This window comes from Mirounga angustirostris, unplaced genomic scaffold (assembly GCF_029215605.1).
Source record: "Mirounga angustirostris isolate CCGP_5_RB_7025 unplaced genomic scaffold, mMirAng1.0.hap1 SCAF_2, whole genome shotgun sequence".
Classification (NCBI taxonomy): Eukaryota; Metazoa; Chordata; class Mammalia; order Carnivora; family Phocidae; genus Mirounga; species Mirounga angustirostris.
The window spans coordinates 99,496,263-99,521,243 of NW_026991710.1; the positions used below are offsets into that span (position 1 = coordinate 99,496,263).

Consider the following 24,981-nt stretch of genomic DNA (forward strand, 5'->3'; position numbering starts at 1 on the left):
AAATTGTTCTCAATTTTGGTTCCTATTATTTCTATCTATAATCTCGAACATATAATCATATAGGGAACTAAGTTGAAAAAATATCATATATATTTATATTTTATTTATATATTTGTAAAATTATAAAAGCATATTTATTTTCATATATTTATAAAATTATAAACATTATATATATATTTATTTTACATATATTTGTTATATGTAAAAGAATCAGAATATATATTCTGACTCCATGCAATGATGATTTCAGAGAACATTTAGTTACACTAGTAGTATCCAAATATTCACAAAAAGAAAAAGACCAATTGGTTTATTCTTTAAGTGAATTGTTTTTGTTTTGTAAGCACGTGACATCATAGAATTTGCTATACTCATTGCTTTTGTAGAAACTCTTATCTTTCACTTTCCCAGCAAACAACACCCAGCCCTCCTGCATATTCTGCCTTGTGTGGCATTAGAATCCTGGATTTAACTTTATTTTTGTTTGTTTGTTAACTAGTTGGCTGATTTATTTTTTTAATTTTATTTTTTATTTAAATCCAATTAACATAGAATGCATTACTAGTTTCAGAGGCAGAGGTCAATGATTCATCAGTCTTATATAATACCCAGTGCTCATTACATCATGTGCCCTCTTTAATGTCCATCACCCAGTTACCTCATCCCTTCACCCCCCCCTACCCTCCAGCAACCCTCGGTCTGTTTCCTATGATTAAGAGTTTCTTATGGTTTGTCTCCCTCTCTGATTTTGTTTTATTTTTTCCTCTCTTCCCCTACGATCATCTGTTTTGTTTCTTAAATCCCACATATGACTGAAATCATATGATAGTTGTCTTTCTCTGATTGACTTATTTTGCTTAGCATAATACCCTCTAGTTCCATCCGTGTTGTTGCAAACAGCAAGGTTTCATCTTTTTCATGGCTGAGTAGTATCCCATTGTATATATACACCACATCTTCTTTATCGATTCATCTGTTGATGGACATCTGGGCTCTTTCCATAGTTGGCTATTGTGGACATTGCTGCTATAAACCCGTTAACTTTTTTTTTTTTTTTTTTTTAGAGAGAGTGGATGCACGCAGGGGCAGAGGGGCAGAGGGAGAGGGAGAGAGAGAATCTTAAGGAGGCCCCAAGCACAGTGTGGAGCCCAGCGTGGAGTCTGACAGTGGGGCTCCATCTCATGACCTTGAGGTAAGATCATGACCTGAGCCCAAACCAAGAGTTTAACCGACTGAATCACCCAGGCTCCCCCATAGTATTAACTTTTTAATATTCATACTTAAATACTCTCTGGAAAGAAAAGATGTCACAAGAAAGGATAATATCTGCATTACGGATTTCCTAAAATGAATAGACTAACTACACAGAAAATATACACAACAAATATCATCTCACTGGAAAATACCCAAGTCTGTGACCCCCAAAAAGATAATTTAAAACTGAGAACTGAAGTTGAGATGAGAACTGAAGGAAAATGGGATTTTCCAAGCAGCACACTTAAATATTCCTCAGGGGTAGTGTGGCTAAAGCCTGCCTAGCAGCTATGACTCTCACACCCAGAAGGAGGCGATTTTCTCTCTACTGAATCACAACTGATACAGAGAATAAGGATTTAGTCTGAAGCATAAATAGAAAGAGAGAGCCAGAGCTAGAATGTTTATCAGAGAAAGCAGATTTTCACTTCAATATAAGTATGGTTTGGGCCAGACTGTAATGATACACATGTTCTTGGAACCATAACCGCCTCAGAGATTATAGTGAAAAATAAAGAAATCAAAGAGTAATGCCTCTTTTATGGAGAAAAGGGGTATATCCATCACTATAATTTAAACTGAAACCAAAATAAATGACCTCTATCTTAAAGGCCCCTTGCTTCCTTCATGAACTTAAAAATAAATTTCACCCTAATATCTAGAATTACTGAAATCGAAGTGTTTAAAAAATATTCACAACCTCCTCAGGATGAAGGCAGTATGGATGAGAGGCCCAATAGGTCCCTCAAAACCGTAATTCACTCAACCTGACCACTGGTCTTGATATCAACTTACCATGTGTCCTACTGGGAGTCATTCCTGGCCTAGATGTATCTTCCTGGAGGAATATATCTAAAATAGCCTAAAATATTATGCTGAAAATCGATCTTCAAAGATCTGAAAGGTTCTTACATTGAAAATGCTGTTTTAATTTCCAACGATGCAGAGAAACTGCAAATGAGGAATTTAGGTAAAACGCGAGGAGTAAATCTCCCTACACTGAAATTGTACTTATTAAAATGGATTACAAGGGGCATGAAACATCCCTCCTGATGGCTTTCAAAATATTAACAATATTTTACTGAAAATAGCTTAAAAAGTGCAAGTGAAGGGAAAATGCCTGCAGAGGTCATACTGGTACCGTGGAATAATTTTTGATGAGGAGTGTCCTTGTGACAGTCCTCTTGGCGCATTCTCACGGCACAAACCGTGGGGACCCTGCAACGGGGAAGGAGAGGAGAGCAGTGGACTTAAAAGGTGCTTAGCAGCAACAAGTTGTTTTTGAACTGAATAAGAATTCAGCACCAGTTTTCTTGGAGTATTTGTAAAAGATGGGTTCATACAATACGGAAGGTAATCCTTTAAAACATTTTGATAACTCTTTATATGTAGTAAAAAGGAATAAAGATTTTAGTGATAAAGGCATCTAATTTCCAATCTTTGTGCTGCCCACTAGTCGTATGACTGGACAAGTTACTTAGCCTCTCTAAACCTTACTTCCTTCATTTGTAACATGAGATTTTATATCTGTGTCATTGGATTTTGCTTATCGCAATGCTTGGCTCATAATGAGAATTCAAGAAGGGTATTTTTATATTATATTAACCTGCTTTCTTCTATGTATTATCAAAATATACACATAAATAATGTAATTCAAAGTTGAGAAAGGCACACAAATTATGAAGATACAGCTGGGGTGATTTTTATGAAGAAAGGAAATTATGTATGAATCTCAATATAGCATTGTTCTTGAAATCTGTTAATGGAAACTCATATAAATAGATAGTCCTTCATTTCAAGATTCTTATGATACTTTAGTAATTATAGTCCCTGAATAGAGTGCAAGATGAATATAAAATTCTGTTTCAGAGAGAAAAGAGTATAGAAAATGTATTACTTTTCTAAGAATAATGGTCCCATTTCTTTTAAAAATTAATTATATATTGCCTATCTCAAAAACAAAGAAAAATTCTCTTTATACACTTCACACAGCATGTACTTTCCTTTAAATCTTGAAGTATATTATTAAAGTCTAAGGATAATATAATAATAGCAAGGCAGCCATCATCATTTAGCTGAAATCTTAAATATTTATAGAGTTTTATTTTAGCTAAATCTGCAAACTGCTGTGCATATACTCTTTGTTGATACAGCACATTCACAAAGGAATTGAGTAGACATCTCCGAAATAATGACATTATTACTGTAAAAGGGGAGATGAAGTTTTTCTCTGACACCACTCTGCCCCAGCCGTTAATAGGAACAAGTTCAACTGGAGAGAGCAACCCCAAGACAATATGTGGGCTTTCCACTGAGGATGCCATGGGGAATGAAGAGACAGTTGTGTCCTATATTTTGTTCTCGAGTAGGAACAGTAATAACTACAGCCTTAGCAATTGAGTTAGAATTTTATTAGTCTTAATATGAAAGACAGTTTTTGTATAAAAAATTTGATATAAAAGATGAAAAAATGTTAGTTTAGGGGCTAGAGTTGCTTGGAGGGAACACTTTTTATCTCACAGTTTTGTATTTGTAAGCAGAACACACCTAGGATTCTTGCTTCTCTTCTTCCTTCATGCCCTCACTGGGAAACAAAAGCCTGTGTTGACTCATTACTGCCTATGGAATCAATCAAATTTTCCTGTCCCAGCACAGAAATCTCCTCGTGGTCTTGTGGAACTAGCTAGTCCCCCACCTTATGCTCAGTTCTCTCCAACATACACCATGGGCTCCACCACTGATCTTCTCACCAACTCACAAAGCACAACTTCATGACTTTGCACACAGCACTCCATTGATTAGGCATGCCCTACCCCCAATTCTGCTCCTTTCCCTAGAAAGCTCATTCTCCTGTTTTCTGACCCAATTCTGACTTCTTCAGTGAACTCTATCTGGTCTCCCTTGGGCAAAGTGGGCTGCTATATTTTTCATGTCCCAACACTCCTGATACACATGGATCCTGTCTCTGAAAGAAGATCCATTTTAATAATGTGAGAGTCTGTCTCCCCTCCGGGTATGCAGAAAACTCCTGGTGGCTGAAAACAAGTCTTAGAAAGTGTGTCTCTTCACCACCAATGAAGACCTATTTAGAAAGTCCATTTTCATAGAAAAGATATATAAATACTAATAAGGTTAACTATAAAATTACAAGATGTAAAATTATATTGTTGAATGATTAAATAAATTAAATAAGTTCTAAGGAAAAAAGAAAGAAAAGGAAAACTAGGCTCTAAAACTGAAAAGAAAAAGAATGAATGTAGTATAATTAATGTATCTGTAAAGTATGTCCATGGCAGAGGTGGCAGAGAAAGCTGGATAGAAAGTGGTGCCTGACCAGGAGCTTTAGGAAGCTTAGATCTCCACAGGGAGAAGTGGGATGGGGGAGAGGGTGAAAAAGAAATAGACCAGAAAACAAGGATTATTTCCTTTGTACCGTCAAGAAACACTGAAGCAGAAAAACATGGTGAACTTTGGGATAAAGACACCTCGTCCAGACTGGCCAAAGGCCAGAGTGTGTGTGTGCTCAGGGGGAGAAGGACTGCATTGGGGAGCGGCAGGTGTTATGACCAGTTGGGCACAGAGCACCCTGGGCTCCCCTGTCTGGGGGCCAGTCTACAGGCAATGAGAGATCCTCTGGGGTTGCTTCTGTTATGTTTTCTTTGGTAACTGAGACACACCATCGAATCAGACCTTTGTAAGTATTACTGTGGCAGCCATACATGGGAGGGATTAGACCAGCATTTCTCAAATTTATTTTGTCGAACACTAGCCCCAGTGAGATGCAGTAGAACACACATACGTCCTCCCCCCCACACACATTCACTCACTCACTCTGCTCAAACCATCTTGGCAAATGCTAGGTTAAACAAACCACAAGAGATGTCTTTACTGCTGGGCTTCCCAGAACCTGTAATATGCTTGTGGAGATGACAGAATTACAAGAGGAAGACCATACGTATGGCTACAACTTCCTCTCCCTTGGCTTTAATGCCATCTCTTTTCTCCTGGTTCTCCTTCAGCTTCTTTGGCTGCCCTTCCTCGGTTTCCTTTTGAAAGATGTTCTGCTGCTCAGCCATGTTCCTTTCATTCCATGGAGACTTCATGAATGATCTTTCTATTCCCACAGACTAAACTCCCATGTGTTTCCTGACACCTTTCTTGGCCTGCACTCTTCTCCAAGAGTGAGGCAGGTGCCTCTCCTCTGTACCCTGGGGATACTTCTATCACTGGCCCTGCCTTGCTCTAGCTGATCATCTCCTTCAGATGCTCTGTCCAGAGTCCTTCAGGGCTAGGACTTTTTCTTAACCCTTCCTTGAATACACAGCACATAACACAGAAGTTGGGTCATTAAAATTTAGTTGGCCAACTGAGACTAAACATATGCTCTCCTAAAGCTTAAAGAGTTGCAATTAGAAACGTTCCACACTGGTCAAAGGAAGTTTCTCTAATCAGGAGTCCTCTATATATGCAACAAATATTTGAAATCACTGTTAAGCAAAGTTAAAATGAAACCATCACAGAAACCTCTATGATAAATTCTTTTTGTTTTCAATTTTTAAGACTTTATGTGAGATAATCAAGAAAGGCCATATGTCATCACAAGTATTTGCAACTTTACAACACAGGGATCTGATTTTATTCCCATCATTCAGGATAACGGTAATATCAATCAGTTAACCAAATATTTCATAAATAACCCCTTCAAATGAAAATCTGTCCAAATTTTACATTACCTGTAAACTCAAAGCTTCATCAATACCTCAGTTAAAATATCATACCAGCTGTGGGAATAGTCCCTAACTGAAATTTATGTGACAGATGAAAAAAAAAAAAAAAAGCACTTACATCTGTCTTTGTGTACTCTACTGGGGCAGGAAAGAGTTGCTCACTTAAAATGCTGAGAACAGCTCTCCTGTCAGGTCTGGAAGGAGGATGGGAAATAAGGCTTTTTGATTTTAGGCACAGTTATTTTATTCCTTGCTCTAAAGCAGTGGGAAAAAGAAGAGAGACCAAATGGATCCTAATAAAAAGCCACTAGAAAAGGATTTGCTGTTTCTCCAGTGATGGTTAGCCTGGGAGTATTTTCCTGAAACACTTCTTCATCCCTACCCCAAACTCCCTGGGCAGAATAATCAAAACTTATGGGCAAGCCGAGGTGAGTCCAAGGGATCACTGAATCAGAGAACAAAGAGATCTCTAAGATTTAAGGACAAAGTAATTTGATAATCAGAATGGGGCTGGTACTGGCCAGTAATCAGCTAGAAACAAAGTATTTAGCAGAATCTAACAAAGCCAAAATTCTGAGGCCACAGACCTTCTAGGGCTTCTCAGTGGCTCTCTTTATCTGTCCCCTTTACTCATCCTGGAAGCCTCTATTATTATTATTATTATTATTATTATTATTATTATTATTATTATTATATATGCCATGATCCATCACATAAAATTACCTGAAACTCCCAGGCACCTTGTACTATAGATTCAACCATGTATGCCTAGTACATAGCACAACTCTGGTACACAGCATACATAATAAACACTGGCAGAAGAAATAAGTTCTCCTACATCCTGGGATCTAAAAGAGACTTTTTTTTTAATTAATTTTATTTTATTATGTTAGTACCATACATTAAATCATTAGTTTTTGATGTAGTGTTCCATGATTCACTGTTGGCGTATAACACCCAGTGCTCCATTCAATACGTGCCCTCATCAATACCCGTCACTGGGCCAGCCCATCCTCCCATCCCCCTCCCCTTCAAAACCCCCAGTTTGCCTCTCAGAGTCCACAGTCTCTCATGGTTTTTTTTCCCTTGCTTCCCTTGCCTTTGGTGATGTGTCTAGGAAGAAGCTGCTGTGGCTGAGGTCGAAGAGGTTGCTGCCTGTGTTCTCCTGTAGGATTTTGATGGATTCCTGTCTCACATTTAGGTCTTTCATCCATTTTGAGTCTATTTTTGTGTGTGGTATAAGGAAATGGTCCAGTTTCATTCTTCTGCATGTGGCTGTCCAATTTTCCCAGCACTATTTATTGAAGAGACTCTCTTTTTTCCATTGCATATTTTTTCCTGCTTTGTCAAAGATTAGTTGACCAGAGTTAAGGGTCCATTTCTGGGCTCTCTATTCTGTTCCACTGATCTATGTGTCTGTTTTTGTGCCAGTACCATGCTGTCTTGATGATGACAGCTTTGTAATAGAGCTGGAAGTCCGGAAATGTGATGCCACCAGCTTTGCTTTTCTTTGTCAACATTCCTCTGGCTATTCGGGGTCTTTTCTGGTTCCATACAAATTTTAGGATTATTTGTTCCATTTCTTTGAAAAAAGTGGATGGTATTTTGATAGGGATTGCATTAAATGTGTAGATTGTGCTAGGTAGCATTGACACTTTCACAATATTTATTCTTCCAATCCCATGAGCATGGAACGTTTTTCCATTTCTTTGTGTCTTCCTCAATTTCTTTCATGAGTATTCTATAGTTTTCTGAGTACAGATTCTTTGCCTCTTTGGTTAGATTTATTCCTAGGTATCTTATGGTTTTGGGTGCAATTGTAAATGGGATCGACTCCTTAATTTCTCTTTCTTCTCTCTTGTTGTCAGTGTATAGAAACTGACTTTTGTGCATTGATTTTATATCCTGCCACTTTACTGAATTCCTGTATGAGTTCTAGCAGTTTTGGGGTGGAGTCTTTTGGGTTTTCCACATAAAGTATCATATCATCTGCAAAGAGTGAGAGTTTGACTTCTTCTTTGCCGAATCGGATGCCTTTGATTTCTTTTTGTTGTCTGATTGCTGTGGCTAGGACTTCCAATACTATGTTGAATAGCAGTGGTGACAGTGGACACCCCTGCTGTATTCCTGACCTTAGGGGAAAAGCTCTCATTTTTCCCCCATTGAGAATGATATTCGCTGTGGGTTTTTCATAGATGGCCTTTAGGATATTGAGGTATGTACCCTCTATCCCTACACTCTGAAGAGTTTTAATCAAGAAAGGATGCTGTACTTCGTCAAATGCTTTTTCTGCATCTATTGAGAGGATCATATGATTCTTGTTCTTTCTTTTATTAATGAATTGTATCACATTGATTGATTTGTGGATGTTGAACCAACCTTGCAGCCCAGGGATAAATCCCACTTGGTCATGGTGAATAATCCTTTTAATGTACTGTTGGATCCTATTGGCTAGTATTTTGGTGAGAATTTTTGCATCCATGTTCATCAGGAATATTGGTCTGTAGTTCTCCTTTTTGATGGGGTCTTTGTCTGGTTTTGGGATCAAGGTAATGCTGGCTTCATAAAATGAGTTTGGAAGTTTCCCTTCCATTTCTATTTTTTGGAACATTTTCGGAAGAATAGGTATTAATTCTTCTTTAAATGTTTGGTAGAATTCCCCTGGGAAGCCATCTGGCCCTGGGCTCTTGTTTGTTGGAAGATTTTTGATGACTGCTTCAATTTCCTTAGTGGTTATAGGTCTGTTCAGGTTTTCTATTTCTTCCTGGTTCAGTTTGGTAGTTTATACATCTCTAGGAATGCATCCATTTCTTCCAGATTATCTAATTTGCTGGCATAGAGTTGCTCATAATATGTTCTTATAATTGTTTGTATTTCTTTGGTGTTGGTTATGATCTCTCCTCTTTCATTCATGATTTTATTTATTTGGGTCCTTTCTCTTTTCTTTCTTATAAGTCTGGCCAGGGGTTTATCAATCTTATTAATTCTTTTGAAGAACCAGCTCCTAGTTTTGTTGATCTGTTCTACTGTTCCTTTGGTTTCTATTTCATTGATTTCTGCTCTGATCTTTATTATTTCTCTTCTCCTGCTGGGTTTAGGCTTTATTTGCTGTTCTTTCTCCAGCTCCTTTAGTTGTAGGGTTAGGTTGTGTATTTGAGACCTTTCTTGTTTCTTGAGAAAGGCTTGTATTGCTATATACTTTCCTCTTAGAACTGCCTTTGCTGCATCCCAACAATTTTGGACAGTTGTGTTTTCATTTTCATTTGTTTCCATGAATTTTTTTAATTCTTTTTTAATTTCCTGGTTGACCATTCATTCTTTAGTAGGATGCTCTTTAGCCTCCATGTATTTGAGTTCTTCCCGACTTTCCTTAAAAGAGACAACTTTTAGATCAATGGTTACAACCTCAATTCCTTGGCACAGTGATATATTTTATTTGTAAAATGATTTCTCATTACTAACAAAGTACTAAACTTTGCAAATTTAGTTTCTTTTGTGCAAATGAGTTGGGTTTTAATGTTATTCCCTAATAAGACTGTTGTCATTCATCTCCATCCAAATGCTGTCTTAAATGAACAATGAGCAGTGGGAGATGAGGCTGAAGCTTGAAGGACTGTACCTGGTCTATGCTGTAGCTCGAGGTGCACGGCCCACCTGAACTTCATTGGCCAGGTATGTCAGGGTAGGTAAACAGAGGAGTATGGCTCCATCAGAGGACCACAGACTTCTAGCTTCCCTCTTCAGCAAACAGACCTCTAAGAATGAAGTCTTTAGAGCCAGATAACAAGAATGGCCCCAGAGGGCAACCAGGGAAATGCTGGCCCAGTGTACATCAACACGGTACATGAAGCACAGAGCAACAGGTCTATAGTCATCCATTGCTACCTAGACAGAAAGAATTGCCTCCCACTCACTGTAACCTAGGGAAAGGCAGAGATGCTGATGTAATGGCAGACACCAACACAACAAAGAAGGTCCAGCGAGACACAGGAGAGAGCCATGACAAAGGCACCAGGACCTCAGGACTAGGCTTGGTGCCGGTTATACACTTGGGACCTGCTATTTTTCCACTCCATCACTTTGCACACCTGTTATTGTTTATGACTTAAAATAATGCCCTTATTGTTCATCTTTCTTTTTTTTAATCTTATTTTATTATGTTATGCTAATCATCACACATTACATCATTAGGTTTTTTTTTTTTTAAGATTTTATTTATTTATTTGAGACAGAGAGAATGAGAGAGAGAGAGAGAGCACATGAGAGGGGGGAGGGTCAGAGGGAGAAGCAGGCTCCCTGCCGAGCAGGGAGCCCGATGCGGGACTCAATCCAGGGACTCCAGGATCATGACCTGAGCTGACGGCAGTCGCTTAACCAACTGAGCCACCCAGGCGCCCTACATCATTAGTTTTTGATGTAGTGTTCTATGATTTATTGTTTGTGTATAACACCCAGTGCTCCATGCAGAACGTGCCCTCTTTAATACCCATCACCTGGCTAACCCATCCCCCCACTCCCCTCCCCTCTAGAACCCTCAGTTTGTTTCTCAGAGTCCATAGTCTCTCATGGTTCGTCTCCCCCTCTGATTCCCCCCCTTCATTTTTCCCTTCCTACTATCTCCTTCTTCTTTTTTTTAACATATAATGTATTATTTGTTTCAGAGGTACAGATCTGTGATTCAACAGTCTTGCACAATTCACAGCACTCACCATAGCACATACCCTCCCCAATGTCTATCACCCAGCCACCCCATCCCTCCCACCCCCCACCACTCCAACAACCCTCAGTTTGTTTCCTGAGATTAAGAATTCCTCATGTCAGTGAGATCATATGTTCATCTTTTTTGATGGACATATCAGTGAGATCATATGTTCATCTTTCTTGTGACATGACAGTTTCTGGCACATAGTGGGCACTATCACAAATATCTGCTAAATGCAAATGCTCTTGTCTTCTCATACCTTTTGAGTATGAGAAGGAATGGCTGATTAAGCAAGAATTACACTTCTTATCATAAACAGGCTCCAAACTCACTGAGGGTAGGGATAATGGTCGAATTGTTTATTGCTGTATACTCAGTTTGTAGCACCCTGTAGTCCTTCAACAAATGTTTGCTGAATAAATGAATGAATGAATTCATATATCTTATTTAGCTATAGGTTTGTTGGTAAATTAATATAGTTCACTTCTGATATCATTTTACTTCATTCATTCAAAAGTCTGATAACTACTAGAAGACAGGCCCACAGGTACTAAGGAAAAAGAGCTGGAAGATTTCTGTCCACATGGAAGTCAAGGTCTAAACAAGAGAAACATATGAACAAATTATAACAGTAAGTTTGTTAAATTCAAAAACTGAGGTTTGTGCACTTTAAACAGCTTCAGTCAGAAAGTGTCCTAATCAGGAAGAAAGTCCTAAACAGGGGATGTCCCAGCTGTCTATTCATGATCATTACATGTGAGCGGAGACTACCCATAATTGTGTTTGCCAGAGGACCAGCTCTAAAGGCAAGAATTACACACCAGAGGCCCCCAAACAGATAGCATTCCTGATCATAACTCTGCCAGGTAACCTGTTTCAGACTCTTTGGTTGTCATTTAACTTTCTCAAACATATCCCAGAGAAAATGTTAGGATGGTGATGAGCCTATTCACTTTAGCCGTCCCAATATCCCACCAATTACAAGGCCAACTATTTAAAGGAAAGCTCTTAATTTAGCTCATTTATATAAATTTCAGTATTACATAAGCAGATTTGCCATCAGACTTTGAATCCAAAGTACTTAAGTAGTATATAAGTATCATGAGAGTCTTAAAGTTCACACATTTCTTGGTTTCTAAAATCCTTTTCAGAGCAGCATATCCCTTTATAAACAATTGTTAGTACTATTTTTTAAACCATATTTTAAAAATTATATTTTCCAATTACAAAACATAGTTCCCATTGCTAAATGATGCTATCATGATCCAACAGCTAACTTATGCTTAAGAACATAATTGTATGTGCTTACTTTAGCACTTTGTCCAGAAATGTCAACCACTTGAAAATGCAGAAGCATATAATACAATTAAAATTGTACTTATTCAGCATTGTGCAATATTTAGCACTTGTTCCAGTTACTGACCCATGCGTAATAAACCATCCCCAAACCTAGTGACATAAAGTAAATAGTTATTTCTCATGGTTTTGTGGACTGGGTTTGTGGACTGAATGTGGACTGACATGGTTTTGAGAGCTGACTGTTACAGAGACATCAGTTCTCAGTCTCTCTTATAATTGCAGTCGGTTGGCTATAGCTAAAGTCATTTGAAGGTTCAAATAGGCCAGGTGTCCAAAATGGCTTACTCACATGGCTGGCAGTTCATGTTGGCTGCTGTGTGGAGTGCCTATCTGTGACGTCTCCACAGGACTTGTGGTCTTCACAGCATGGTTCCAAGAGACACAGGCAAAAGTTACAAGCTTTCTTAGGATGGAGCCTCTGAGCTCCTAGAATATTAACTCTGCTGCATTCTATTATTGGTCAAGCAAGTCACTGTGGCCAGCCCACATTCAAAGGAAGGGAAGTTAGATTCTACCTGTGGATGTAAAAAGCAGCATGTGCATGCAAGAAGGGAAAAAAGGGATGGCAACCATCTTGAAGACACCATTACCACACCAACACACATTATGTTTCAGGCGAATGGTTCTAGGTTTGTTCGTTTGTTTCCAAAATATCAAGTTAAGTAAAGAAATACTGAATGATAATGTAAGTACCATTAAAAAAACTCTGCATAAAAATCACATATGATGGGGACGCCTGGGTGGCTCAGATGGTTAAGCGTCTGTCTTCGGCTTGGGTCATGATCCCAGGGTTGTGGGATCGAGCCCCATATCGGGCTCCTGGCTCAGCGGGGAACCTGCTTCTCCCTCTCCCTCTGCCTCTCCCCCCGCTCATGCTCTCTCTTTATCTCTGTGTCTCAAATGAATAAATAAAATCTTAAAAAAAAATCACATATGATGCCTGGGACCAGTTCAATCCCTCACATCAATATAACTCTACCCTTGTAACCCTAAATACAGTAAAGAGAACTTAACTCCACAAAAGACTTTTGTCCATTTTCCTATAGGATAATTTATCTACCCAATACATTTGTCAAAAGTATGAAATCCAATTTATTTTAAGTTTTCATCTCTTACTATCAAAGCCTACAGAAATTCAGGGAAGCAATTATCACATTCTAGAATGCCTGGACCAGAAGTCCTATTTTAAACTGGGAACATCATTTGATGTGCCAGAAAAGTATCCCTAAACCAGGGAACCAAAGGTTTCTTTGCTGGTGATTTTAAGAGAGCTGACTAGCTCATGAGCATAGTTGCACAGAGAATTAAAAAAGGAGGCACTCTGCCAAGTGGGTCGATGACCATCAAAAAGAATTTTCACAGAAAAGAAAAACGGAAAAAGAAAGAGAGAAAATGATGCTGTCAGTCCCTGAAAGGGGAGTTATTTTTCAAATGGTCTGATTTTCCCTTTTACAAAGGAAAGGCAGCTTACTGTGTTAGAATAAGAATGTTCAATTTCATGCAGGTGTATTTTCTGAGCCAAATAAAATACAACAGTATCTCAAAGCCATTTATCTTAAATGATTCATGTGTAAGGCATCTAAAATCCCCCAAGAACTATGTGTGGAAACAAAGATGTATTAATTCCAAAACCAAATTAAAGACGTTTTCAAATAGTGGCAATGAGCCATACCCTTTTGTCCCCACAAGCACAAAAGCTGGTGAAATTTAGAAAAATCCAAAATAAAAACACATTTCAATGTTTTCTCTCAAGTCATAATAAACTTTTAAAAGTTTATTAAATTTGTTTTTAATCTCTTCCTCTTTTCTAGATATAAAAACACTCTAAATCTAAATTTCTAAACCTACTAGCTATTCTTCCTGTCTCTACGTGGAACATCACCATACGCTGAAGTGCCCCTTCCAAGCATCTCAGGTTCACCAGGGACTCCTCCCTAGTCTTCACCACCTACACGCAGTACATGTCTACACCTTTTCAATACTGTATCAAAGGTGTCTCTCATATACGTTCCTACTTTCAAGTCCACTGGCCACCTGGTGTGGGCTCCCTGTCTAGTGCAGCTGGCTGCCTCAGGCCTCCTGACTGGGTCTCCCTGCCTCCAGGACGGCCTCCTTTCATTCACACTTGAGGATATCTTCAGAGAAGCCTTTCTAAAAGAGAGCTAATCATGTCATCCCTCTACTCAAAATAAAACACATCACACAAAACAACACACTTCCAGGATTTATACCAACTCCTCTGTCCTGGTCTGTCACAACTGCAGCCGGACTCCAACATGCATCCTCAGACTTAGTCACAGCGGAGAGGCCACCCTACGGGATCTGGAGCTACTACCTCTCTTTGCCCCAGCGGTTACATCTGCCCAGCATGCCCTCCTCCCTATTCATCAAAGCTCAACTCAAATACCACCCTCTCTCTAGCGTTTCCTGGAATGAATTCACCCATCCCCTTCCTGATTCAACAGGCTTGCTTCTGCATCTGTCTGTAGGTTTTTTAGGAATGCCTCATAATGTGTTCATGAAGACTGCAAGCCAATTCTTACCCTTAAAAGGCCGCTTTCTGTTCTCAACCAAGGCTACAAAAATCCTCTACAATGTTCCTGTAGCTGCGAAAATTCTTCTTGCCTCTTCTTCCTCTTAGCATCCACTTCTCACTTCTCCTCCAGCATCTTCACCCACAACGAATTAACTATTCTCTTTCCTTCAACATCATGCTTACATTGCATCCACATGGTGCACCATATGGGTGCTCTGGTCAGATATTTTTGTATAGTTTTCAAATTGCTACAATGGCATACCACCCCCATAGCCTCCAGATAAATTCAGCAGGGCCTGATGCCCCAGGACTCTGAGACATACTACTCTGGGCTAGCCTCAGAGACCCAGGGTCTCACTGCATGGTGTCAGAGAAAAAGTGCAAAGTGCACATGTTTGTTTAACCCACCAAAAACCTGAACTACCTGGGGATCAGGGACAGGAAGTTTCATGAAAGAAAATTAACACAATATAAAACAACATAAAAGACTTGCTGTTACTTTGAACCACGGGCAATTACTTGCATCTTCATATTTGTAAGAACTAATCTGGCTCTTCCCACAAACAAGGCTGGAGAGACAGCTGTGATCTTGAAACTTATGTAAGCTAATTGGGTTTCTAAGTGGTGTTCAAAAGGCAGACTCTCTGAAATAACTTTCTAATTGGTCCAGGTGCTTTCCATGTTGAAATTCAAAAGTGATTAAGTAAGATGTGAAGCCTTCTGTAGTAAATAATTACAAAAACAATTCCTTTTGAACCTAATGTTTACAAAATGGATATTTATGAGCATGTGCCCCATTTCAGTGAGAGTGTTTTGGCTCAATGTGTCTAAGACAATAAAAACCTAAGGTTCATAATTTCCAGATGATTTTTGTTCCTAAGTGTAAGGTACTAACTTGGGACTTGAGACATTACACATAAAAATATCTATCTCAGATATAATTTAGGGTGCTCAAGAAGACCTTTTGGACAAAAGGACTACAGAGATAAGAAGGGGAGGGTCTGCCAGGGTGCCTGGCGCATCTCCAGGCTTAAAACCCCCGGGAAAATAAATACTGCCTTTTGAGGTTGTTTCATTTAAAAGGCGTGGTTTGAAGCCAAGTGTCCAAACTAAGGAATCCCTCCTACCCACGTGCAAAAGAAGTCTTCATCCCCACGAAAAGCTGTCTCCTCCAACACCCAAGCAAAGAAACGAGCCCATGAATGGGAAGGAGAGAAGGTAAACAGGAGAGAACCTAGGCAGAGATGAGAAATGGTTCATAATGCATTGCCCTGTGGGAGGCCTGCCGAGCCCTGCCCTGAGGCAGACTGACCTCTCCACATCCTGGGAAACAGAACCCCTTTGTCCAAACCTAACACAGTGGCCTAAACCACATGGGCCTGTAAATAGGGATGCTTCCCTAACTAAATGGAGGTGTTGATTGGTCATGAAGTGTAAGACTTTCTGCTTCTATCTGCTTTCCAAGCAGAAAATTAATCTAGAGACATTAATTAAGTACAAGAAGTTATCCCAACAAACCTAAATAGCTAAGATAAATTACTGCTTTTAAAATGTGAATAAAAACCAAAGAACATCCCTTCACACTAAACAGAAAAACAAACAAACAAACAAAAAAACCCACTGGATAAGCTACATCATTGTTTTGAACCTAAGGTCATGGGATGTTTTGTGAGTCCCCAGACAAGCAGGTGAACTGAATGCCACAGAGATGGAACACAAGAACTGTTTCCTCTTGGTCACAGCACAGAGGATGAGGCAGCTGTCAGCTCAGTGGGTGGGAAGAAAACAAGTAAAACTTTAAAGGATTCTTCAAGGTCCATTGTGGGCTATCAGGATGGTTCAGAGTAGAATCGGGGGGACCCAAGCACACTGGAAGTCCACACCATTCACAGCTTCTTTTCCCTTGGCTCCCCAGGTGCTGGTGAGAAAGATGAGGGGCAGGCGGGGAGGACTGGAGAGCCCCATCATGACGCAGGCTATGGGGGCCTGACAAGGTTTCAGGGTGGAACAGGCACACCAGAAGGCACTCGTCTGTGTTCTCGTCCCTGCGTGACCATGAGGTGGTGACTGACCACCACCAGTGAACAAGCACAAGGCCACAGACCCTCCTGACACAGGAAACAAATGCCTTCAGTCTCAGCCGTGTCTTGTATCTCATCTCTGTCAGGAGGCAAAAGCCATCACCTGCTGGGGGTGAAGCAGGAACCCCATGCACACCCTGGTCCCAGGTGAAGGGCTCTGCCTCTGGGGAAGAAGAGAAGCTTGCCCACACCCCGCACCCTGCAGAGACTCAAAGGGGAGGCGCTCTCGGACCTGCTTTTGCCCAAGACTCACACTGACGTGTAGAAGAGGTCTGCTGCTGCCAGAAGAGGAGTGACAACCTCACTTATACCCCAAACTCTCCACTGACACAAGGCCAAGTTCAGCCAACTGCCCTTCTAGACCTGTGCTGTGGAATTTTCTGGGATGACAGAGATGTTTTATAACTGTGCTGTCCAATACAAGAGCCACAAGCTGCATGTTCTATGAATCAGCCTTAATTGTAATTAAACTCCAATTACTTGTAATTATAATTAATAATAGCCACATGTATCTTGTGCCTAGGACACTGCCGCTCTAGACCTGAACTAAGGCAGAGGCAGAAGTTGCCCACCACAGGCTCAGAGTAGGAATGCTGAGAAAGTTCCACTTTAGAGACTCAGGTACATAGCACTTGCCTCCCCCTATTGCTCGAACAGGAGAACCAAGAGAACCCTCTGCCCCACTCGCATCTCATGCTGAGTAACCGGGTCTGTTTGGTAGAGGATAATTACTGCAGAAAACCCCTGACCACCCAGACTTCCCAGTAAGAACATGGAAATAGCAGCCCACCACGGGAGAAGCTTAAAGCCTATGGTACCTATAGCAACAACAAAACCCAAAGCTAGTTCAACTATTGACTAGATTGGCTCAACCCCTCACATTAATGGCCTGGCAGAAAAAGGTGTACCTATTTCCGGGTATAAGTAACATTTACCTTGGTATCTACTATTCTTTCACACACGTAATAGGCATTGAATAAAAATTCTGTGTGACACACAAAAAGCAACTCCCCCAAACCCATTATCAACAGACAGAATAGACAACACAAAAAGATCAAAGGATGGCCCAGATGGTGAAACTATCAGACAATTTAAAGTAACTATAATTAATATCTTAATATCTTAAATCCAGTGAAAAGGTGGACAACATGCACGAACAAATGGGTAATCTTAACAGAGACATGGAAGTGATTTTTTAAAAGCCAAATGGAAATATGAGAAGGGAAAAACATGGTATCAAAGATGAACTCCTTCAATAGGCAGACTGGGAACAAAAGAGGAACGATTCAGTGAAACTGAAAATATATGAATGGAAATTAGAAACACAAACAACAAGAAGAAAAACACTGTGGTTAAAAATCAAAAAGCAACCAAAGCAAAACGAAACCAGAAAAGAACTACCAAGAGCTATGGAACAACATCAAACAATCTAACACATGTACTCGACATCCCTTAAGAAAAAGAAGGAAAGGAAGGAAACAAAGAAATAATTTCTAAAACACAGCTGAGAATTTTCCAAAATATAGCTATTAATAACAAACTGTCAATACAAGCAGGATGGATACAAAGAAAAACACGTCTAGCACAACAGTGTTGAAAACCAAAAATAAGGAGAATATATAAATCATTGAAGGAAATGGATAAAAGGAAATTAAGCCTTGGACTTAAGCCGTGGCCTCTCCATAAAAGACCAATGACTGTTTAGCCTTTTAGCAAAATGTAGGCTCTAGCAAAATTGTCTCCCACATTTACAGCCCTTACTGGACCACATAAACGATAACCGGAATGAAAGGATTTTGTGTTCCCTCACCAAGGCATCCATGCAGTAACCATAGAATGCGAATCTGAGGGTACAGGCATGGCGTGGCATTTTGTGTAGACTAACCAAAACTTCTCAAAGATGTAACTTGCTGAATAGTATAGTTTTTGTTGTTGTTGTAACAGAATTAAAATGATCTTTGGAGATAGGGCAAAATCGCCCGGAATTAGAATGATCTAAATACTAAACGTAATGTGAATACAAAACTGAAACTGAAATGTGTTATGGTCCAAATGTAATGATATCGTTTTTGTATTTGGTCCTATAAAATCCAAGTAATATTGGGGAAAATATGAGTTTGCAGAGATAATTCCTCTAGAACTTTTTTTAAAAGTCTCTTTTGGTTCTTGACATTAATTAGATTGCATTAGCTGATAATTAGCTTTTGGAAAGTTGCACTAATATGCAAAGAATATCTGTATCCATTCAATGCTTAGGAAATATAATTTCAAAACTAAAGCTGTCTATGATAAAATACAAATAATGCATGAAAAAGGATTAAAGTTTGAGGCAAAACCTGAGAGGCTTAGATTTACTTACCCTGTTCCTCTTGAGTACTCCACTAATTGTATGGGATTCTGTCTAAAATCCTGGGTGCTTCTAGTCGAGACCCTGTCGGATGCTCCCTTAATCAAAGGCTGGGATTTGTTTTCTTTTCCTGCAGTTAGTGCTCGAGAGCTGCTAAAAGGTACCACCTGCACCTGGATACCTCAAGCCAGTTCCAGGATCCTCAAGTCAAGGCTCAAGTATTCAAATGAACATGAGACTTTTAAATTTGGGGTCGTTACTGCAGTTTGTTTAGTTTAAAAATATACAAGAAAGTACATCAGCTGGTAGAGTCAAAATATTCAAGTAAATAAAAGGCAGATGTATGTACTAGGTAAGGGGGTCGGCTCTGCAGCCGATCTGCTTTGGTTCCCATCTCATTTCTGCTCCTTACTGGCTTGGGCCTCAGTTTCTCATTTTTTAAAAAAGGGATCATAATAATATCTACCTTATAGGGGCCTAAAAGAATTTTTAAATTCATTAACAAGTTGTTATGAGATCTAAATTCTGTAAGGCTTCTTAAATGAATAAATGTGAAGGCCCAGACCTGGCATGGGATTAGTGGTCTTTATAACTATTTGTATCGGTCTCATTAATAAACTTTATATTAAAACAAAGTAAAAAACTAATCGAATTGGAAATATCACTTTCTTAAGGGGACCCAAAAGGTATTTTTTTTCCTGCAGTGATTTTCTTCTGTGGTATAATCATGTCTATCATCCGTAATCAAGTGCAATAATATAGTTATGTACCCATCATGCCCAGATTTTGGTTAACATCAGTAGTTTCACTGAGAGGAACCAGGGTTCCTTGTATGCTGGCAGCTTTAAAACACATTATTAACATCACTATGAAGACTGCACACATACGATAACTTCTTAGGCTGAACTAAAACTAACTTAAATCTCTTTAATAATGCTCATGGTGAAATAAATATTTAAGTCATATCATTATAGGCAGTCATATTTGTCTAATCCTTTATTGTTTATGAAGTAATTTTATACTCAGTAAGTACACCAATTATTAATATTCATATAATATAAATATGATGTTATAAACCAGAAGGGGAAACCTGCTATGGATTTGCTTTAATGAGTAGAGAACCTGCCTCTGTCCTCCACCAGAAAGACAAGAAGAGTGATTTTCTTAACAGGACCTCTGAGGGTATCTTTTATGGCCTACAGAACTGAAGTGGAAAGCTAGAATATTATTATACTGGAAAGGATATTATTATTATGTGTTTTCTCTAAAGTTTGTATTTTATAGCTAAGGTAAAAAAGTGAAATCCAGGAAAGGCCGAAATTAGAATTGCTCTTAGGGGATTAAGCAGGTCTCTTCAAAGCTGGAAAAACACGTCATTTATGTACAGACCATAAGCACCTTTAAAAGGCCAGACTGAAAAGGATCTGTGTGAGAGATAATACAGTGGAAAGACAGGTAAAGCAAATTCAAGAACTATTTAAAACATCAAATTTCCAAGTGGAAAGTTCATATAAAGTATCTAATTGTGCCCTAAACAGAATAGTGGGTTAAGAAACGTAGCTGGATGGAGGGTGAGCTGCTCACAGTTTTTTATGTAGCAGGTGAGGCAGATGTTTGAGTTTGGGAAAGCCGTATGTAACAGAATGACAAGAGTGCAGTGACAGGTGTTGACAAGCTAAAAAACACAGGGCACCCTTGGAAAAGAATGGAAGGCAGTACCAGGCAGCACCCTGTGGAGCAGTGAGTTGTCCTTTCCTGTTTTCTGTCCCTTCCAATAACTTACATTATTTTCAACATCTTTCTTGCAAATGTATTTGCTCATGTGTATTAATTAGTGTTCACATGCTTACAGACACGCCTCTCTTCAAGAATGTTCCTATTACTGGCAAATGCTCTGCAAGGCACCATCTTTTATACTTTTTTTTTTAAAGATTTACTTATTTTATTTGAGAGAGTGAGAATGAGAGAGAGAGAGTACATGAGAGGGGGGAGGGTCAGAGGGAGAAGCAGGCGCCTCACCAAGCAGGGAACCCGATGCGGTACTCAATCCAGGGACTCCATCCAGGGACTCCAGGATCATGACCTGAGCCGAAGGCAGTCGCTTAACCAACTGAGCCACCCAGGCGCCCCCATCTTTTATACTTTTTAGTCCTAAAATGTTGTGATCTATTTATTTGGCAGTTTGCCATTGATAATTCTTATTACTCCTGAGCACTTATTCCTAATTCAAAGAATGGGGATCCTCTTGGAATTTGGACTTTTATTTCTTTCATTGTTTTGTCTTTCTTTTAATTAGTCCCCAAATGTCCATCCTAAATATGAACATATAATTTTAGATACATCACTTTTACTTTCTCATGCCAAGTTAAATATCTTTTCAAAAAAAACTAAGTATAGTTTTATAATAAATATTAATGAGACAAAATATAATCTTACCCTGGTGTGAGTACGAATATGCATCTTCAGTCCATCATTTTTACTGAATCCTTTTTCACAGTAAGGGCATTGATAGGGACGCTCACCTGCAAAGGAAGTCTCCAGGTCAGAAAAAAGTAAACTAGCAAAGCAAGCACTGCCATCACTCCCCCAACTCATATCCTAATCACCAGGTATGCTCTTTGCACGGCCAAAAAGAGGCTCCCTGCACAGCTGGGATGACACACCATGGGCGCTGCAGGGCAATGGGCTGTGCCTTCCCCTCCTGCGGAGAGGGACTGAGCCGCGGAGAGGGACTGAGCCCAGAGCACTTCCAGCATTTCAACATTGGCCAGCAGCAGGCTTCTTGCATATTCCTTTTATTTATTTTTATTTTTTTAAAAGATTTTATTTATTTGAGAGTGAGCGAGTAAGAGAGGGCACACGAGCAGGTGCAGAGGGAGAAGCAGACTCCCCTGCTGAGCAGGGAGCCTGACATGAGGCTTGATCCCAGGACCCTGGGATCATGACCTGCCGAAGGCAGACCCTTAACCGACTGAGCTACCCAGGTGCCCCAGTATATTCCTTTTACTACTTGAGCCCAAATTAAATCTTCTGATTTTAAGAATCCCTTAAAAGGACTTTATATTAATCCATTCATTCTGTCACTGTACTACTCATTATAGGGGTCTTTAATTGATTTATTGATTGTTTTAACAAAGAAAGATTTCATATTCTGTCTCAGTTGGGGTGATGAGTTTCAAAAGAATTTCACACATTGGTACAGATTAAACAGAACCACTGGTAGTTTAATAATTGATCCATACTTGCTGCTATAACTGCGTATCTTGCATCTAGAGGTTATTATTTAGAAAAGAGCAAGCCATTTAAAAAAAAAAAAAACTTACAAGTAAACGTACACATCACATTAAAAAAAAAATTCTACTGTGAAATGACAAAAATGTGACAAAATTTAGTCTCCAGGAGGAATCTGAAGCCGCCCTCTAGTCAAAGCCTAATTATGTAGAAAGAACAGTAACTCAAAATCACTATTTCTTCTTTATTGTCTCATTTAACAATGCACTTACATGGGAGGATGCTAGACCCTACAATCAAAGATGGAAACAGTATAATGTTTGCCTTCTACAAATGTAAAACGTCCTATCTGTCTTTCCTTTCCCTCAGGGACAGGGCTTTTCACAAGCAGCACAAGTTAGTCCTTTACTCCCTCGTGTCCCATTTGATTCTCATTCTCCTTCAATCCGGGTATCACTCGCATTATTCCAGCAAACTCCCCTATCAGGTCAACAATGAAGTCCTTGTTGCTCCAATGGTCACTTGGCATCACGGTCTTCCTTGACCTCTCCCTAGTCATGAGATGACAGCGACATTCTTGAGGGGCCTTGCTCTATGAACTGTTTTCAGCAGTAACATCACAGGGGAGCGAATATAGCAGAGCCCCCAGCACAGCCGCATTTTCCCAGCCTCTCCCTGAGAAGGAGCACCCAGGACTCTCCCCTTGAAGTGGGCACTGTAAAATGATGACAATCCAGAATGGAAATAAATAAATAATAAAGTAACAATGGCAGTACAAACAGAAACAGGACTCTTTAAAGAACTATCTAGACTTGCCAACTTCTTCTGTGAGATAAAAATCAACCTTTGTACTAGATAAGTGGACCTGGAATTTTGGGCCTTATTATAATTATGACCCTATGGGTGTCTTTATTGTCAGAAGACTAAAGGTGTAGAGTCCAATTTATCTAAAAAACTATGAAAGTATAATCTTATTTTAACACTAAGTTGATAATATATATTTATCTTAATTCCAGATCTCTCTGTTGAGACCTGGTCTTGAGATAGCCATATGTCAACCAGGTATCTTCATTTGGATAGCCCATGAACAAGTCAAATACAGCATTCTGAATTCATGTCTTCAACTTCTGATCCTGGGTATCCTGTTTATTCTGTCCTGATTAGTTATACCACACTCACCCAGTTACCAAATAGAAACTTAGCCCTCCAACGTACTTCCTTTTACTCACTCCCCCCTGCATCTAGGCTCTAAGTCATACTGATTATTTCTAGAATTCTCTTGATGATGATGACAAAAATGAAAATAATATTAATAGCAATAGCAGTAGCAACAGCATCGGCAGTAGAAGAAGTAGTAGCAACAACTATCATTTACTGAGTTCTTGACCATCTAACCTTTCCCATGCATACCCCCCTTGCAAAAAAAGAACTGAAGAATACAGCAAAACGCTAATCTGATGGTGGTAACACCTGCATCATAGAATTCCAGATAATTTTTTCATTTCCTTCTTCATAAAGTATGAAAAGCAAAGTAAACTTTTAGATTTTCAATATTTATCTTACTTTAGTGATAGATAATGAAGAATGCTAAAATGTTTATTAACAAGCCAATCAAAAATCAAATCTGGATTACAAATAAAGCATGATAAAAATAGTAAAGTGGTTTACACTTACAAAAAGTCATTTCAACAATTTTCTAGCAAGCCTAAAATAATTTAATATTCATGGCTATTCTCTTTGTATAGCTTTAAGTGTTTTCTTGCTCTCCAAATACCAATAGACTAGCCAGGAAACAAAAATCAAAGACTCGCAGTCATCAGGTAAATTATATGTTAATTAAGCCTAATATAATATACCAGGTTATTATTTTCTTTCATAATAGCTAAATTGATTAAGCAAGGAAAGAGATATAGTTAAGGAATTTTAGAGAATGCAGCATAACAAATTCATTCCCTACCTTACCTAGTCTCATATTATAGAAATTTTCTCTATAGACATGAAAATGTTAACTTTTCTCTTGTCAGAAGCATAGATTTTTCTCCTTTTTTTAGAATCTGATTGTCCTGAATTTGAATAATACTTGTCCTCTTTCTAGTTATAACTCTGGGGAAGTTATTCAACCTCACTGAACCTCTGAAAAATGGGATAAATTGTATCTATCTCATAGGGACAGTGACCATATATTCAGGTTTGCCTAAGGCAGTCTCAGTTTATGCTGGTTATCCCAGAACAATGATTAACAGTACTCCCTTCACTTTCACCAGTTTCCTAACTAGGACAATAAAAATACCCAGTTAACTATTAGGTTTGAACTGTGCCCCCCACCTCTAATTCATATGATGAAGTCCTAACCTCCCCATTCCAGTACCTCAAAATATGTCCTTGGAAATGTTCTTTGAGTGTGTGGATCCCTAATCTAATCTGACTGGTATCCTTATAGGAAGATGGTCATACGAAGACAGAGACACACAGGGAGAACCCCATGCAAAGAGCACAGAGATGCTGCCACAAGGCAAAGAACTACCAGAAGCCAGGACCTAAAACAGATTCTTCCCTAGTGCCTTCAGAGGGGATGTGACCCTGCTGACACCTTGATCTCAGACTTCTAGCCTTCAGAACTGTGAGACAACAAATCACTGTTTAAGCTACTCAGTTTGTGGTACTTTGTTACAGCAGTCCTAGGAAACTAATACAGTCACCTGACTCACAGTGTTGGCAATTATTATTTTCAATGATGTCTATCT

The 24,981-nt window shown here is 39.2% G+C and overlaps 1 protein-coding gene across 5 annotated transcripts in view; it reads right to left on the reverse strand.

The window, feature by feature from the left end:
• The window catches only part of PRDM5 (PR/SET domain 5), a 203,333-nt gene that overhangs the window by 34,657 nt on the left and 143,695 nt on the right, over window positions 1-24,981 (reverse strand). For 3 of the 5 annotated variants that reach the window (XR_010409521.1, XM_045880502.3, XM_045880501.3), the window contains one exon: window positions 21,443-21,528. Coding sequence is in view for 4 of the 5 variants with exons in the window: in XM_045880502.3 (XP_045736458.1) it covers window positions 21,443-21,528 (86 nt within the window). In the remaining variant the exon portion in view is untranslated. Of the gene's footprint in view, window positions 1-220; window positions 9,351-19,543; window positions 21,090-21,442; window positions 21,529-24,981 lie in introns of those variants that run through there. The other 2 variants (XM_064584998.1, XM_064584997.1) reach the window with 2 other exon arrangements.